Source organism: Montipora foliosa, chromosome 8, assembly GCF_036669935.1.
Source record: "Montipora foliosa isolate CH-2021 chromosome 8, ASM3666993v2, whole genome shotgun sequence".
Lineage (NCBI taxonomy): Eukaryota > Metazoa > Cnidaria > Anthozoa > Scleractinia > Acroporidae > Montipora > Montipora foliosa.
Window position 1 is genome coordinate 11204485 of NC_090876.1, and position 15428 is coordinate 11219912.

The 15428-nt window shown below is 37.6% G+C and overlaps 1 protein-coding gene across 1 annotated transcript in view; it reads right to left on the reverse strand.

Annotated features, from left to right (window-relative positions):
* LOC138012602 (histone deacetylase 4-like) overlaps positions 1 to 15005 on the reverse strand; it is a 41659-nt gene extending 26654 nt beyond the window's left edge. Inside the window, exons 1-3 of the mRNA XM_068859415.1 lie at positions 14869 to 15005; positions 14481 to 14621; positions 2224 to 2292 (exon numbers count right to left, since the gene is read on the reverse strand). Of these exons, the coding sequence (XP_068715516.1) occupies positions 2224 to 2292; positions 14481 to 14505 (94 nt within the window). The 5' untranslated portion in view covers positions 14506 to 14621; positions 14869 to 15005. The remainder of the gene's footprint in view (positions 1 to 2223; positions 2293 to 14480; positions 14622 to 14868) is intronic.
* Positions 15006 to 15428: the final 423 nt, after the last annotated feature.

A 15428-nucleotide genomic window follows, 5' to 3' on the forward strand; every position in this document is an offset into this window, starting at 1 on the left:
AAGTTTGGGGAAACGCACAGGCCTAAAACTTGGAGAAGTGTCTTCTTTGTTTATCTTCTACAACACTCAATAGTTTTCGATTTATTGCTTTATTGAGTGACAGTGAAAACGATCTTCATGTATAGCTTCAGTGCACTTCCGTGGTTATTGGTAACAAAACTAAAGCATTATTTTTTTGGTCTTTATTGATGCAAAGACGTCTTTTAGTGTTTTGAAGTTTGACTAAAATAGCAATAACAATGCCCCTTTTACATGTAGTTAGCCAGGCACAGCCAGACATAGTAAATTTCCTTGTGCTTATGCCGTGTTTTTCACACAAGCATACATGTACTGTAACGCAAAGGCAAGAGCAAGCACAAGAAAAGGAAAAAAATTTGACCCTTTTGTTTAAGTGTGCATCAAGGCCATTTTGCACAGTGAAATGAGAGTTTATTATGCTTGTGCACGTGGCCATGGTTGCAGTTGTGGTTATGCTTGCACCACCAGTGACACAGGCTCCTGTCACCTGGATGGATTACTGAAATTAAAGGAAACTTGCCCAGCAATTCCAAAATGAGGAAAATCCTTTGCCAAAAAAGAAATACACACATGTAATATTATTAAAATTATCATAACTAGTTATAGCTGTCGCTAAAGTGCCAACGAGCCAAGCTTGCGTGATCTGGCGCTTGGCGGCTGCAAACATCACGCGGCGTACTCGTGCTTAACTCTCATTGGTTATCGCTACGGTCAACATTTCATCGCTTTGGTCTACATTACAGCTTTTGGTCTACATTACACTCAAATTTGAAGCGCTTCTGAGATTTCGCCCGCCTAAAAATCTTCTCGCGGCTCTATAAGCTGCCGCCTCGCCAGGCCTTCTGTCTTCAGAAGGCCTGACTCGTTGGCAATAAATTATTATACAAATGTCACAGTTTGTGATTAGGTTAGTTTGACTACAGGATTCAAAATTATACCATTTTTGTTGTCAAGACCCCAACTTTGAGCACCTACACTGTACATGCATTAAGTGGCTGGCATAAATAATATAAGAAGGCAATAGTGGCCTTGTTATCACAAGTTATGAAATCTGGAGAAACCATACAAATTTTATTTCAGCTACAAATGATGTAATTTAAACACAATGTTTGCCTCATACTGCAGTTGGCCTTTGAATGTTAAACAAGGGACACTTCATGACATCATGTAAAAATCAATAACATTTTGAATAACATTACATCCAATCCAGGACATAGTCACTATTCCAATTTATGTATCTCGTTTTTTGTACTTTCAAGTGCTACTGTGATCAAATTTTTATCCCTTGAGTTTTTTGGTTTATCACATAGAGTACCATGAAACATTAAAAATGCTGTTTACCGTTTGGAAATATCTGCATTGGTTCCGGAGATATTTAAGTTTGAAAAATGTGTAAAATATCAAATGAGAAGGCTGATGACATCATTCACCCAACCCAATAGAACATCAAGAATATAAATGGAGCTATCTCGGTCAATTTGCAATAGAGACCATTGAAACTTGGTGAGCTTATAGTTCTGAAGGCAGCACACCTACGACTGTAAAGAAATTGGTTCCCATGGCAACCCACTCTTTTCCAGTCCCCTCTAACCTGATTTCAATATTTTGGTGATCTCAGGCTAGAAATACATTTACCAAGGCCACAAACTCGATCTAACATCTTTATATGCTGGCAGGATCATGCAGATGAGGCACCATTTGCAAACATCAAAACAGAACGCCAAAGGTGGCCTGCAAAGCCTTTAATATCAGGGAGGCCTGGAACCCAGTATGTTGCCATGGTAACAAAAATGGTATGCTCATATTGTGGAACACATCTACTAGAATCTTACTGCAACAAACCAAGTATTTCTGATACAAATTGGCTGAGATATCTTTCTCCATCATACTTGTCAAAATTTGGTTGGGTTTATGACGTCATCTCTTGGCTAATTTACATATTAAAAAAACTTGAATATCTCCAGAACAAAAAGAGATATTTGAAAATAGTAAACAGCATTCTTCTTCTCGTACAGACTATGTGTTTATGTGCCAAAATGGCTTAGATAGGGAAGATGCCAATTTCGTCATAGTAGCACTTTAAGGTAAAACTGCAGTGGAAAAACAAGGGCTCTAACTTCACTGCAATGCCCAAACAAAGGAAGAGATTGTTTTGCAACAATTCAGCTATTAATTTTATTCAACAGAATTGTAGAGGTGACTAACCAGTATAGTGTGGTGCGAGTGGAGCAACTGGAACTCTATTACTGCTTGTTGTCACTCTTGTGGAAGCATCTGAAAAAAAATAATCTTCAAGTTACCTACCAATACATCTTAGATTTGGACAATGTACATGTTGCAGTTAATTGTTCATTTCCATTTTATTTTTTTTACTAGGTTTTTTTTTAACTAGGCAATTTTTAACAAGGTTTTTTTTAATCAACTGTCTAAAAAAGGATTTTCCTTTTTTAAGGATGTACCATATTTACCCGTGTATAATACGCGCCCTTGTATAATACGCACCCCAATTTTGGACTGCATTTTGAAAAAAATCCATTTCCTAAATAAGTAAATAAGCCTATGTAAAGTGTTTAAAAACTGAAACCTTTAACTCGTAGTCACAATCGAACAGCACTTCTCTCGCACAAGATTCGTCATCGACAAGTTCATCTTGTTGTCCGTCCACAAGATCGTCTTGTGTGTTATCAAGGTCTTTTTACTACTCCATATTTGACAAAATACGACACAATCATCTCTTCAGGCAGAACTGAGGTCAATCTGCCAAGAATTACTGCTAAATTGGATTTTTCTCTGTAAATGCCGCTTCCATGCTTTCAGTCACACGAGCTTCGAAAGCATAAACAAGCAAGCTTCTTCGTCTCCCCAGTCCCAACACGTGGAGCACGCCAAACTCTTCATTCCTTCAGCATCCAGTCGGCCTTTCTCTTGGGCGTCGCTGATAACCCTGTGCTTGTTTTCAACTTTAGGCACCATTTTCCTCTTGAAAATCACCACTGGTCTTAATTTTGATCCATCACCAGCACACACCATTAATTTTCTTCTCTGCGGTGTAATGTTGATCATTCGGTTTGGCGGCACATCGAAGATCAGTGGCGTTTTGTCCATATTTCCAGTAACATGTAGTGTGTTCTTTGCAAAGTTTTATACTATAACAGTGTGAAATCGGATGATCTTCAGCGATATTAACGAGCGTTATTTATCAGACCGGCATTGTAAAACTCCGGGGAGTTTCATAGCCATTTTGATGTTTCAGTTTATAGCTCAAAAGTGAAGGCTATGTTGTTCAGTTGTTCATTTAAACATAAAGGTTAATTTATTAGTGGAAAGAACAAAACTCTCCTCTTCTCTGTTCTGCTTGTCCTTCCCACCTCATCTTCAGCCATTGTCCCTATCCTACCCCACCCTTTCTTCACAGATCTGTCCCCCCTTACTTTCCAGTTACCTTCCCCCTTGAATATCCCTTATGCCCACCCCTCTACAGCACTTCTCACAAACAATTCATACTTGTCAAGACTTTTCTTTTCACTCACCGAACTTGAACTTGAAACCCAAGCAACTCAAGCAAACCTCTCATAATTTATAATTAAATATTTTATTATTCATCCCAGGCCACTCTCGGGCCAAACTTTGATTAATTCACATTTGGACACGAGAGCCATGCACATGTTGTAAATCTTGTAGCACTGATAAAATGGAATAGCATAAATGAAATCGATTTCTATGGAGAAATACAGGAATTGAAAAGATTCGCAAATAAATTGTTATTCAAAGGATGAATTTAACAGGAAGGCCAAACATTTCTTGAAAGAAAAACAGAGAAGAAACTCGGCCTTTCAGGAAACGAAGATCGATTTGAGCAGAAACAATTACCGTATTTACCCGTGTATAAGTCGATCCCATGTATAAGTCGACCCCCCATTTTTGATGGCAAAAAACGCAATTTCTTAATTTCTTTGTTAAATGTTCATGGGACAGTAGTCTTGTACTCTTCGATTTCTGGAAATGTGGATACACAAAAAAAATCAGGGCCTCAAGTGCTTAATAGTTTTGTGGTTCAGCAGTTGTTGTATATGCGGGCATTTTGTCCTTGAGTTTCGAAAAAGTTCTCAGAAAATCAAACATGTAAACCTCAAACTAACCTGTTTCGTTGTTCAACGATAAAGGGCTTTAGAGGATAAGCACAACATCTCAGAAGCAGGAGTCAATCTTTGAAAATAACTTAAGAACGATGCGAAAATGTGCAAGGTTTAATTGGTCCTTGACTTATAATTTCTCAAATGACAAACAAAACAAAACTCATAAACCAAACAATACAAAGTTTGCAAAAGCATTTAACCCTTTCAGCCCCGATAGTGCCAAATGGCACTTATAGATTTTACTCTGTCTAACGCCAGACGATTTTACTCGTCAATGGGGAACCCCTCGGGGCTTAAAGGGTTAAATCAGCCAGGTTTGTATAAAGAATAAAAAACAATCATTACCAACCAGCATTTTCACGCAACACGAGTGACACTGCTTGCACGCAAACACGAGGTATTGCACCAGGTTACTAAGCCGTTGAACGATTGTGTTTTATTCGAAGAAACAGAAATGACTTTTAGAGCTTTCTGCCTTTGGAAAACGAAAAATTCCAGTGTCTATTTCATATTTGTGCTTGTGAGTATCTTCAACATTTAGATTTGGACAAATCCTTTTTCATTTCAACTGGAATTGCTTACATTCATTTTGAAGTCTTTTGTCATTCATTTTGAAGTCTTTTGTCGGCTTTGTCCACTGCATTCGTTATGCACAAGACATTATTATTTTGAATAAATTACTTAGCTGGAACTTGGCTCAAAATCTTTGACCCGTGTGTTAGTCCAGGGCGATTTTTGGAGCTTCTTTTGAGGCCATAAAAGATCGACTTATGCACAGGTAAATACTGTAGTTAGAAAAAAACTAACTAGTTGAAAATAAAAATTAACTGAAAAAAAAAATTAACTGCAACATACACATCAGGAACAATAAGGAAACAATCTGTGATGATTTGTCTTTCCACGCTAACAACAAGACTAACAAGTCACAGCAATGGCAATGTTTACATCATTTGCAAATCTGCTTTGATGAAAGTCAGCTCTTTCATGGGATCTTAGTGACAAACATAATATTTCATCCTGAAATTTCGTCAGAGTAACCAATGAGGACGATTATCAACACCACGTTTCCAAGAACTGTCTCTTGAATTCAAATTCACCACAGAACTTACTTCAATTTTATTAAAAAGCTGATGATTAAACACCAACCCAACCATTTTTCATTTTCATTAACAAACACGTAATTATCATAAATATTCACAAATTATGTGAGGAATTAAGCTGCTGTCAAAATATTATACCACAGAAAAACAGCTGATGGCTTTATATTAGCTACTACCTCAAGGATTCCATGCATTGGAATAACTATTTCTTTTTTTCGTAATTTTGATTTTACCTTTAATTTGACAAACATGGATAAACTCTGACATGACACAAATGAAAACTAGCCCTTGCCATTAGCAGTGATGATACCGCAAGATACCAACTAAGAAGTAATTTAGCAATAGAACCTACAAAAACCACATATAATCTTCAACATAAGATGGCTACTATCAAATTCTGCAAACAAAATGTTTTAAGAGTAAAACTATTACTAACCTGGAGGTTCTGTATGGTTCATGCCGTTTGCAAATTTTAAGAAATATGAAATTTTGGTAAGTACTTATGTTACAGTTTTGAAAATCAGCATATTGTAGTCTTTAAGGCAGGTTTTAATCTTTGCAGGTGTTCTTAACTGCATAATAATAAGGCCTATTTTAAGACTTTTATTCTTAATGCACATTTTAACACTTAATTGCGCAAACTTAGTTTGACAAACACAATAGAAAATTGATTAACAAAAAAGCCTAAAATACTATCATCATATCCACCACTATCCATCTTCCTGATGACCAAAAAATGAGGAAACTCTATGTTTAGTCATTAACTCATCCAAACAATTGTGATGACCTCAAAACAACTTGTCAGCTGCAAAATAATCACTTGATTCTCTTTTTCTGGCTTCTCAAGAGACTCATTCCCATGCCAACAAATAAAAAACAAAACTAAACTAACAATAAATTCAAACACAGTGTTGATGGCTGTTAAAGCCTAAAGCAACTTCATAACAAAATAGACCACTTTCGATATATTAAAATTCAGTCCTAAACAAAAGGCATCATTTCGAGGCTCTGGGGAATAAATATAAGGATTTGTATGAGTTTATTCCCAAGAGCCTCAAGATGATGTCTTTTGTTTAGGACTGAATTTTAATATATTGAAAGTGGGCTATTCATGAATGAACCTTCATTTCCCTTAAAATCGTTTTGATAAATTTGAAAGAGTTATGTGATTGCAATAAGTTTACAGAAAAAAATTAGATTTTGTTTGTATTATTTCTTTGCTTCCAAATCAATACCATTATCTGAATCTCCTCAAAAAAGGACCAGAAGTTAACAAACCCAATTTCATCATTATGAAGCTCACTGCAGAGAGTTATTATAAGACACACCTAGGTTCTAAGATTTGGAATTTTCTCAGCTACTACACCAGTTGCATTGTGCATTGTACATTATTCACCTTGAGTGCACATCTCAACCAGCCAAAACTTTTGAGGTATACCGCACTGCAGGTAATTCAAATTTTAGGGTATCTTAATTTACGGTTTACTTAACACCTTGCAATAGCCCTTGCCATTATAAAAAACATGGCAATTACTTTTTTTTAATTAATTGGGCATTTTTAGACGTAGCTTTTAACCCTAACCCACCATTAAAACAAGCACCCGGTCCCAATGTCTGAATTATCTACTTAAGTGAATATTTGTGCCAACCACCTTAAAGTGCTACTATGATCAAAAAATCATTTTCTTTTTTTCTTCAGAGTTTGAAAGCATGTTCGCTTAACACCTGGCTGGTAAAATTTTGAGCTTTAATTTTTATCCAAAGGTTGTTTATTTTGAGTGTACTGTAAGGTTTGGATTTCACGGTCCGCCATTACTCACGTTCAAAACTGACCGATTGGACTTCAGAGGGTTGGATCTAGCGAAAAGTGATGTCATTTACTCACTAGCTCAAAATTTCAGCGTGTAAACGCAACTTACTATATATGAAAAACACGAGTTTAAAAGTCTGAAAGCCTGAAACTCCTGAACTGAATTGCGTACACATGCATTGCATTCTCAAACCAGTGAGTCTTTGATGTCATTTTCTCCTCGACCCAGCTCTCTCAAGATTTTTAAGTTAGTAATGGCAGACCAATAAATAACAAAATTCCACTTAAAATAAACAGGTGTCTTTTTAAAATCAGAACTTAAAACTCACTCAGTGTTAAGTTAACATAGTTTTGAAATCCAAAGAAAAAGAAGAAGAACTGTTTTTTGGTCGCGGTAGCACTTTAAAAACATAGCAATTATTATCAAGGTTGATGCGGCTAAATGCAATTTACACAAGGTTAATCTCAAGGCAATGTGGCATGCGGCCTTTCTCGTGCTAAATGGGCATGGCTTTATTTTAGGGGTACCCCAGAATCCAGCAGGGCTTGCATGGGCATGACCATGAATCTTCACAGGCCATTTTTGCAAATCATTGCACCCTTCCCGTCCCAAGGCTACTTGGCCACGGTGGTACTGTAAGTAACTGGTCAGGTAAGTGTTTTTTTCCACTGGACCATGTGACAGTGCAGTGGGGGAGTAGCAATACTCTCAGTGACTTCATTAAGAGCGGACGGGTTGGCGCAGTGGTAAGATCTCTGCCTTCCAACCCTAAGGTCCCGGGTTCCATTCCCGGTTCTGCCAAGACTGGAATATTTGGCGACCTTCTTTCCCGCTAAAGTTCACTCAGCTTTCCATCCTTCCGAGGTCGGTGAAATGAGTACCAGCATGCATGGACTGCTTAGAAGCGGCTGCAATTTGCACCTGTATATGCTTCCAGTCCGCTGGGGGTAAATTGATCATTGTAAAGCGCCCTTGAGACGTTAGTGATAAGGGCGCTATATAAATGCACCACTTTACTTTACTTCACTTTATGCTACTTGAAATCAGAATAAGCTCTCAATTAACATGCTGACCATAGCATTTATTAATTAGCGTTACTTGAGCAGTAATGAGAGAGAGGAAAACCTGAATCATTCAGGATTAAATGGGATTCGAACCCACCAAAATATCCTCTGGCCCTCAGTACCCCAACAGTTTGTGTGATTTTGCCTTTTGCCTTACATGTTTATGTTGTGATTCAAACATTTTCCTGGTTCAAAATGTCACACCTGACCAAAAGCAAGCATCAACACCATAACACTTCAGTACTGGTATTTTGCTTGCTTAACAGCACCTGCAAGCAATAATTTATGGTTTCCAAAATAACTTTCCAAAGATCAAAGCGGTTTCTTTCAGTGTATTGATTTGGATTCCATTATCCTTTTAGCTTAACCAGGACAAAACGTGTTCCAAAAATCAGATGATACTTTGCACAAGAAAAGTAAACGCTCAATGGATTCTACTTCCTCTTGGCAGAAAGTACAAACAGAGAGCCAGTAAGACCAAGCCAAGATAGCTTTTTGTTGGTGAAAGCAGTACAGTTTAGTATTTTAAAACTGATTCTAATGTAACATGAAAGGCTAATGTACAAACCTCTTCCCAATCAACAATTGTATCTGAGTACTTCTCTTTTAACTTTTGTTTCTCAGGAAATGATGCTTTTAATTTTTGTTACCTGAACGAGGGTGGACTATCATCACTGTATGGAGCAATACTATTGACTAATGATTTGTAGTGTTACAAAAACCTACGTGGGTGGTGAAAGAAGGATAAACGTGAATTCATGTCTGTCTTCAAAGCTGGATAAAGCCTGGAAAGTTCGGAAATAAAGTGAAAATACCTTGTTCTGTGTTTAGAAAGTTAAAAATGCAAGCTGTTTTCGCTAGACAAACCAAAGAATTATCTCAACTTTTAACCGCAAATTCACCCATAACAATTATACACCCTTGCGAGATGGTTTAACTTGTCCTGATAAATGCCATACCCAATTGCACTGCAGGTAGTGACAGATGCCAATATTACTGTTCAGATGCAGAAACCAGATTTCTATTGGGTAAATAGAGGGACAACCTTTTTTCCTATGCAAAAATATAGCTAGAATCAAAACAAGAAAAGTCAGCCCATCTCCCACAGCCCTCAGCTAGCAAATCACCCTAGCAACACAACAACTTTTATCATTGTACATGTGTGATCTTTTCAGTCAATGCCTCGCTTATTTTGTTTTGTATAATCTAAATTGCATTTTAGCAAGCACATTTCATTTGCACAGTTCAGAAAAGAATTAATTTGGACAGGCATATCTTCATTATGACAGTAACCTTGACCTGAAAGAGTAATTTCATAAAGCCCTCCCACACATAATGATGATACATGTACCAGTGATGCCAATTGCAACATAATGACGAAAAAGCTAGGGACAATCTATCAGAAAAATCATTCTGTTTTTAGCATAGATTAATTAAAAACAACGCAGTAGCACTAAATTGGTGACTCCAATGATGCAAGAAACACCTAGTTTCATTTTACCCTATCTGCTGTGCTTTGATAAACTAGCTTTAGAATTAACGAACTTGGTAAATGCTGCCCACATGTTTTCAGTTCAGGAAAAAAAATGTTTACTTTCAGACAGGTTATTTCCTTTGGGCACAAAATTAATAACTGAGCCACATCTTATTATTATTTTCAACTCGCCTGAAACAAAAATGTCACCAGGCTTAAATTTTAACAAAGCATTCATCCCTCCAGCCAAGCTTCACACATTCTTACAAGAGTTTGTAACACACAGTGTTTTAGCAGTCAAAATAATATTATTAATACAACATACACACAGCAATTGATTAAGAAGCCACAGTTAAAACCATACATGTACATGGCAAAATATACTTGAATAACGCAAATAATCATTATTGCTTGATATGTAGTTAATTCATTTTATTAATCATGTTCATTCATAGCTTCAGGTTTGCAGTTATCCTTTGAAGTCTTAAAAATGAACCACAAACTGCAACAATGTACCTGTATTGCAAAATGAAACCTAGCAATTGGCTTTCACTCGAACTATTGATACTCAAGCATTTCCCTGATAACAGATAAAACCAGGTTTGATACATTGTACATATATCAAGATAAACAGTACTGCGGATGAAATACAAAATTCAGATCTCACCAGACAGGACAGACTCAATCTTGAAGGGAATTCTATGATCTTTTCTTATTAATTAAAATGCATTAGAGGACAAAATGACACTTTCTAATATGTCAAGTTGCATATTAAGGTATAAAAAGAGGATTAAAAATGGCCTAATAACTGCAATAACCTAAATTGTATCTCAAAATAGCTAAGTAAAAAGTTTGAAGAAAAATTTCCACTGCTGTATATTACATTCCATTAAGTCAATATCTATGACACCTTTCTAACTTTGATCAATAGGATAAGTACAGCTTAGTTCAACCTGTCACCACAGCTCTTATAGATCTTTAATCAAAATGTGACCTTCCACGGGAAAACGTACACTAACGTTTGCCCGTTAAACGGCTTAAAACTAACGGACGGTTAACGGATATTCAACGGTTTTGAAGATTGGTTTAACGTTTTTTACTAACGCTCTGACGGTTTGTGCTAACGCTCTATCGGTTTGTGCTAACGCTCTAACGGTTTGTGCCAACGCTCTAACGTTCTTTCCATCAGTTCTAACGTTCTGCCTTAGCGCTTTAACACCAAGTCTTAGTTCTAAGCTCGAAAGGCTGATCGATGACACCACAACGTAGTGAGCGATTACCGTTCATCGAACAAAGGCCATGGTTTGAAGTACTAGCACCATCGCGAGCTGGCCAAAACAAATCGGATTCACATTTCAGCGAGTTTTTTGCTTTAAGAATACTACGATGTAGACAGGCCACCAGAAACGATTGCGTGACTTTTAAAATACGATTCCGAAGAGGCGCGCCCATGGCGCCATAACTGCTGAATGCGACGAAGTCCGGATAAAAGTGGCTAATCTCGATATGTTTTGACCGTCGGACTCACAATGATGCGATGCATTACTAAATTGTGAATTTCTCACGGCATCCATTACTTCATTAGCTACTGTAGTTGCAAAGTAAAATACAACAAATGATTATTTTCATCCAAAGAAATGTAGCATTTCATGTTGTTTTCAAAGCCGAAGTAACGATAAATTCAAAGCGGTGCGTTCATAAGAGAGCTCTTTGCTATAAATACGATAAAAGAGTTCTGTATCATCAGTTAAGATGCCGAGGGGGCAAAAAAGCTCGCGAGAAACTCCAGGCGAGTGGTTAAGTTAAACAGATATTTTTCAGTTGAAATTTGGTAAGTCATGCATCATTCAATCACATTTAATTTGGCGTTCGCGCAGGATGGGTCTTCGATCTTTGGTCTTCGTTTTTGGAGTCTTTATTGTCCATTCTACCTATTAGCGTAGTTATTTCAGCTTGAAATCCATCCAAGACTCGAAGCGCTCAACCTCAAATAATATCGAAAACTCCAGCATTCCCAGCGCCAAGGATGCGTAGCAGGATTTTCGTATACCGGCTTTAGATACATGCTTGCAGCCGTCACGCCATGTGCTCCTCTCTGATTGGATGATGATTTCTTATTAGCCAATCACAGAGGAGCAAACGTGCAAGCCGTCACACCAAACTCCAACTACGCTTCCTTGGAGTTCCGAATGCTGGATTTTTTTCAATTTTATTTGAGGTCCAGCGCTTCGAGTTTTGGACGGATTTCAGATATAATGGCATGAAAGGAAACCTCTGGGTTTCAGCTTGCTTGGTGCGTGATTTGAAACCTGTACGATAGGAATTTGTTTGTGAGTTTCAGCTTGATTGGTGCGTGATTTGAAACCTGTACGATGCGAATTTGTCAGTGAAAATCGGCTTGGTGCTGGAGCGATCCGAAATCGAGCTTTCCACCCTTGTTTTACTATTGGTACGCAGAGGTGAACGTCGAACACAAACCCTTCATTTTTCTCGGTATTTTTATTTTTTTAAAAAGCGCTCTACTACATGTAATTCTACTAAGTTGTAGAAGGACACGGCCGGTTTTCCCAAAGAGGGTCACATTTTTAAACGACGCTCTACGAATCCTCTGATCCGGAACAATCGATACAGATTATTAATTCACTTGCCAACAGAATCCAAGATTTGCCCAACGGATAAGGTTAATAACTATTATACATCTGACGTATGAGACTAACGCTCTAACGGACGAGGCTAAACCCCTAACGGACGAGGCTGACGCTCTGACGGATGAACCTAACGTTCTGACGGATAAGACTAACGTTCTAACGGATGAAGTTGACGCTCTGACGGTTTCATGTAAACTTCTAACGGACGGCTAACGGATATCTAACGCTTCGGTCAATTTAACGGTTTAGCGTTAGTGTACGTTTTCCCGTGGAAGGTCACAAATGTTACGAGCATTTCCTCTAATTCACACCATCTAAATACCAGTATCCTGTGCATGTAAGCCCAATATTATTGCTAACAAGCTACTTGTATATCTAAGCCAACCCATGAAATTTTTTTCCTGTCCTGCTGTACTCTCTGGCTTCTCTCCCTCCAAAAGTGCAGTTACTTTTGCAGTGTCCTCATCTTGGCTTTAGTCTGGCCTTGAAATTTTGCAGCCACCTTGGACAAGGGAGGTCCACATATCTTTGGAACACTTTATTAACAATTCGAGACATAACAGTGCACCTAAAAATTTCATTAATGCTAACCATGTTTCCTGACTTGCCTTTTTACGTTGTTGTCAGACAAAATGCACTTAAAAGTGGACTTTAAGCCATTGAAAGTTTATGGTAGCTGGTGTCCTGCAATTTGTGTTCATCGCAAAGTCTGGTCTCATTTCACTGGCCAAGTTTTGATAAAGTGAGAAATAGCAAAATTATTAGCAAAAACTATTCCTCTAATTCTTCCACTCTCGACAGCAATTATTATAACCATGCAACATGGGACAATTACAATTAAATTTCTGTCCATGGCAAGACCTCCGCCAAAATTCATCAATACGAACAAAAATATGTCTTGCCAAATATTTTTAAGACTGTGACGCCACAAAATGAGTCCTTGAAAAAAATTAATCTCTCTTTGGCAGAGAACTGCAAACAAAGATCTGATCTCCTTAGCAATTTCATGTTAACTGTTGAAATGGTTTTAAACGCAAATACACAAAGCAACAAATTAAAAACGAAGATGAACAGTTGAACTCCTTCTCCCCTTTCCCAAAAAGTGCTTCTTCTAATATCAACTCGTGGACTTTTCTACCTATTTTATCTGCACCATCTCTACAGAAGTTTTTTAGATTTCAATGTATTGTTTAATATTAATGTCCATGTCCAGTAGATAACAAAACTGTTCAACGCTATTTCAATAAAATTTGAGAATTGACTATTTAGAGATAGTGTTCTATATTGATCCAAACCCACAATTTTCCTTCTGTACGCTAAATTTGCCGTGCTATGGCAATCCGTCAAAAAATTTTGAATCGAGATTTGCTTTTATACTTGAGAAAAAATGTTTGCCCTTTTAAAAACTACTGACAACAATGTATGAAGTTGTAGTTAGATCACACACTATTTCTTTCAATTTCCAGCTGAAAGCAATACTCTTATGGAGTTGATTTCTGAAACAAAACGGCTGCCCAGGTTTGTGATGATACACACAGATTAAATCGGCTGAAATCACGACAGAGAAATGCATTTCCAAACAATTTTTTCTCCGATACATCTTTTTTGCCGAGTTAGTTTTCTTCTGACAGTCAAACAATTACGAATAAGAAAAAACGTCTACTAAATATAGTCTGTCTTTGTGGCAAGTCAACCATGCTACCAAATTACTCATACATACGACAGTCGGCGTTCTATTTCCAACGTACCACTTTCGCACTTTTAAATAAAAATGCGAACATTCGTTCTTACGGTGCGTAAATATGGGAAAAGGCACAAATTGGTCCATGCATATCTTTTCCACAAATTAACACCAAAAAATTCATACTGTCTATGAGCGATCGCTGTAATCTGTAACTAGATCTTCCGGCGAACGACTCTTTATGGACTTTCAGTTCCAGAAATACACAGATGCAACCGCTTTGCTTTTGGGCATATTTTTTTTACGAAATCATCGACGTCTTTCGCTGCACAGACAGCTGCAGTTCTACTGTTCCTCAGCGGAACAATAAATAACACGAATCAGAGTGCAGCGTTACAAAATATTTTGAAATCTAGTAAGTCGCTAGGTAGGGCCTTTGTATCTATTTCGTGATGGTCTTGGCGCGATCATAATTTTAAAGCAATTCATAGGCAACCTCCAAGGTTGATTAGACCGAAGTAAATAAAAGTAAAAGAAGTCGAGATTACCTGATTCGGCTCCTGCTGGATCCATGGTCCGATTCCCCTACATCTGTCGTGCAAGCTTCGAGGAATGTAGCGAAAATTCGTTTATGTTACGACTTCTAGTGGATTCCCTCACGAGCAAAAATCAACACGAGCATGACTAAACTGAAAGGGAAGTAAAGGGACGTCCGTGACACCTAGCAGAGATAGTTCTGGGTCTTAAAATAAATGATTGTTTTCCAAACGAAACTGAATGGATGACGAGCAGGTTCATTTTGATATGGTGTATAAAATGTATGCTGAATATAAGCTTGAGCTTGGTTGGAAGAAAGCGGGCAAATGCGACAGTTTCAGGTTCTTGAGAGGCGAAACGATACCATTACAATTGAAAAGATTAATAATTATATCTTACCTTAGTTCCCGAAGGAAACTGTCGGTTCTGTTTCCTACTACGGATCCAAACTACACTCAAAAACACTCTCCCTTAGCAAACTAGCGTCTGTCGATAGAACAACATTGATCGGAAGGAATATTGACCACGTGATCTACCAGGCCCAATCGAGAGCTTGTATTCCTCTCCTACCCTCACAGTGAAAATTTAAGTTTACGCAAGGCTAAATATAGAAGGGCCTTTTTTAGCCGACTGAAGAGTAAAAACACACAGCTGGTGCAAGCTTTTCATGAATAAAATATAACTCTCGAATTGAGCGCGAGAGAATAAGAACAAGTTTATAGTGCGAAGAAACGGTACCAACGCTAACTTTGTCATTTTCTGAGATCGCGTATACACTGAGGTCGTTTGGAACAAAATATTTGCGACCAACAAGACAAGAGGAAAGGGATGGAATTACGAAATCTGAATCTAGAATAATGCATATTCTTAATCAGAGATTATCCGAAAACAATAAAAAGAGAAAAGTTGTATAAAAACGCTGAGTTTTAGGACTTACGTATGAAAGGTAGCGATCAAAT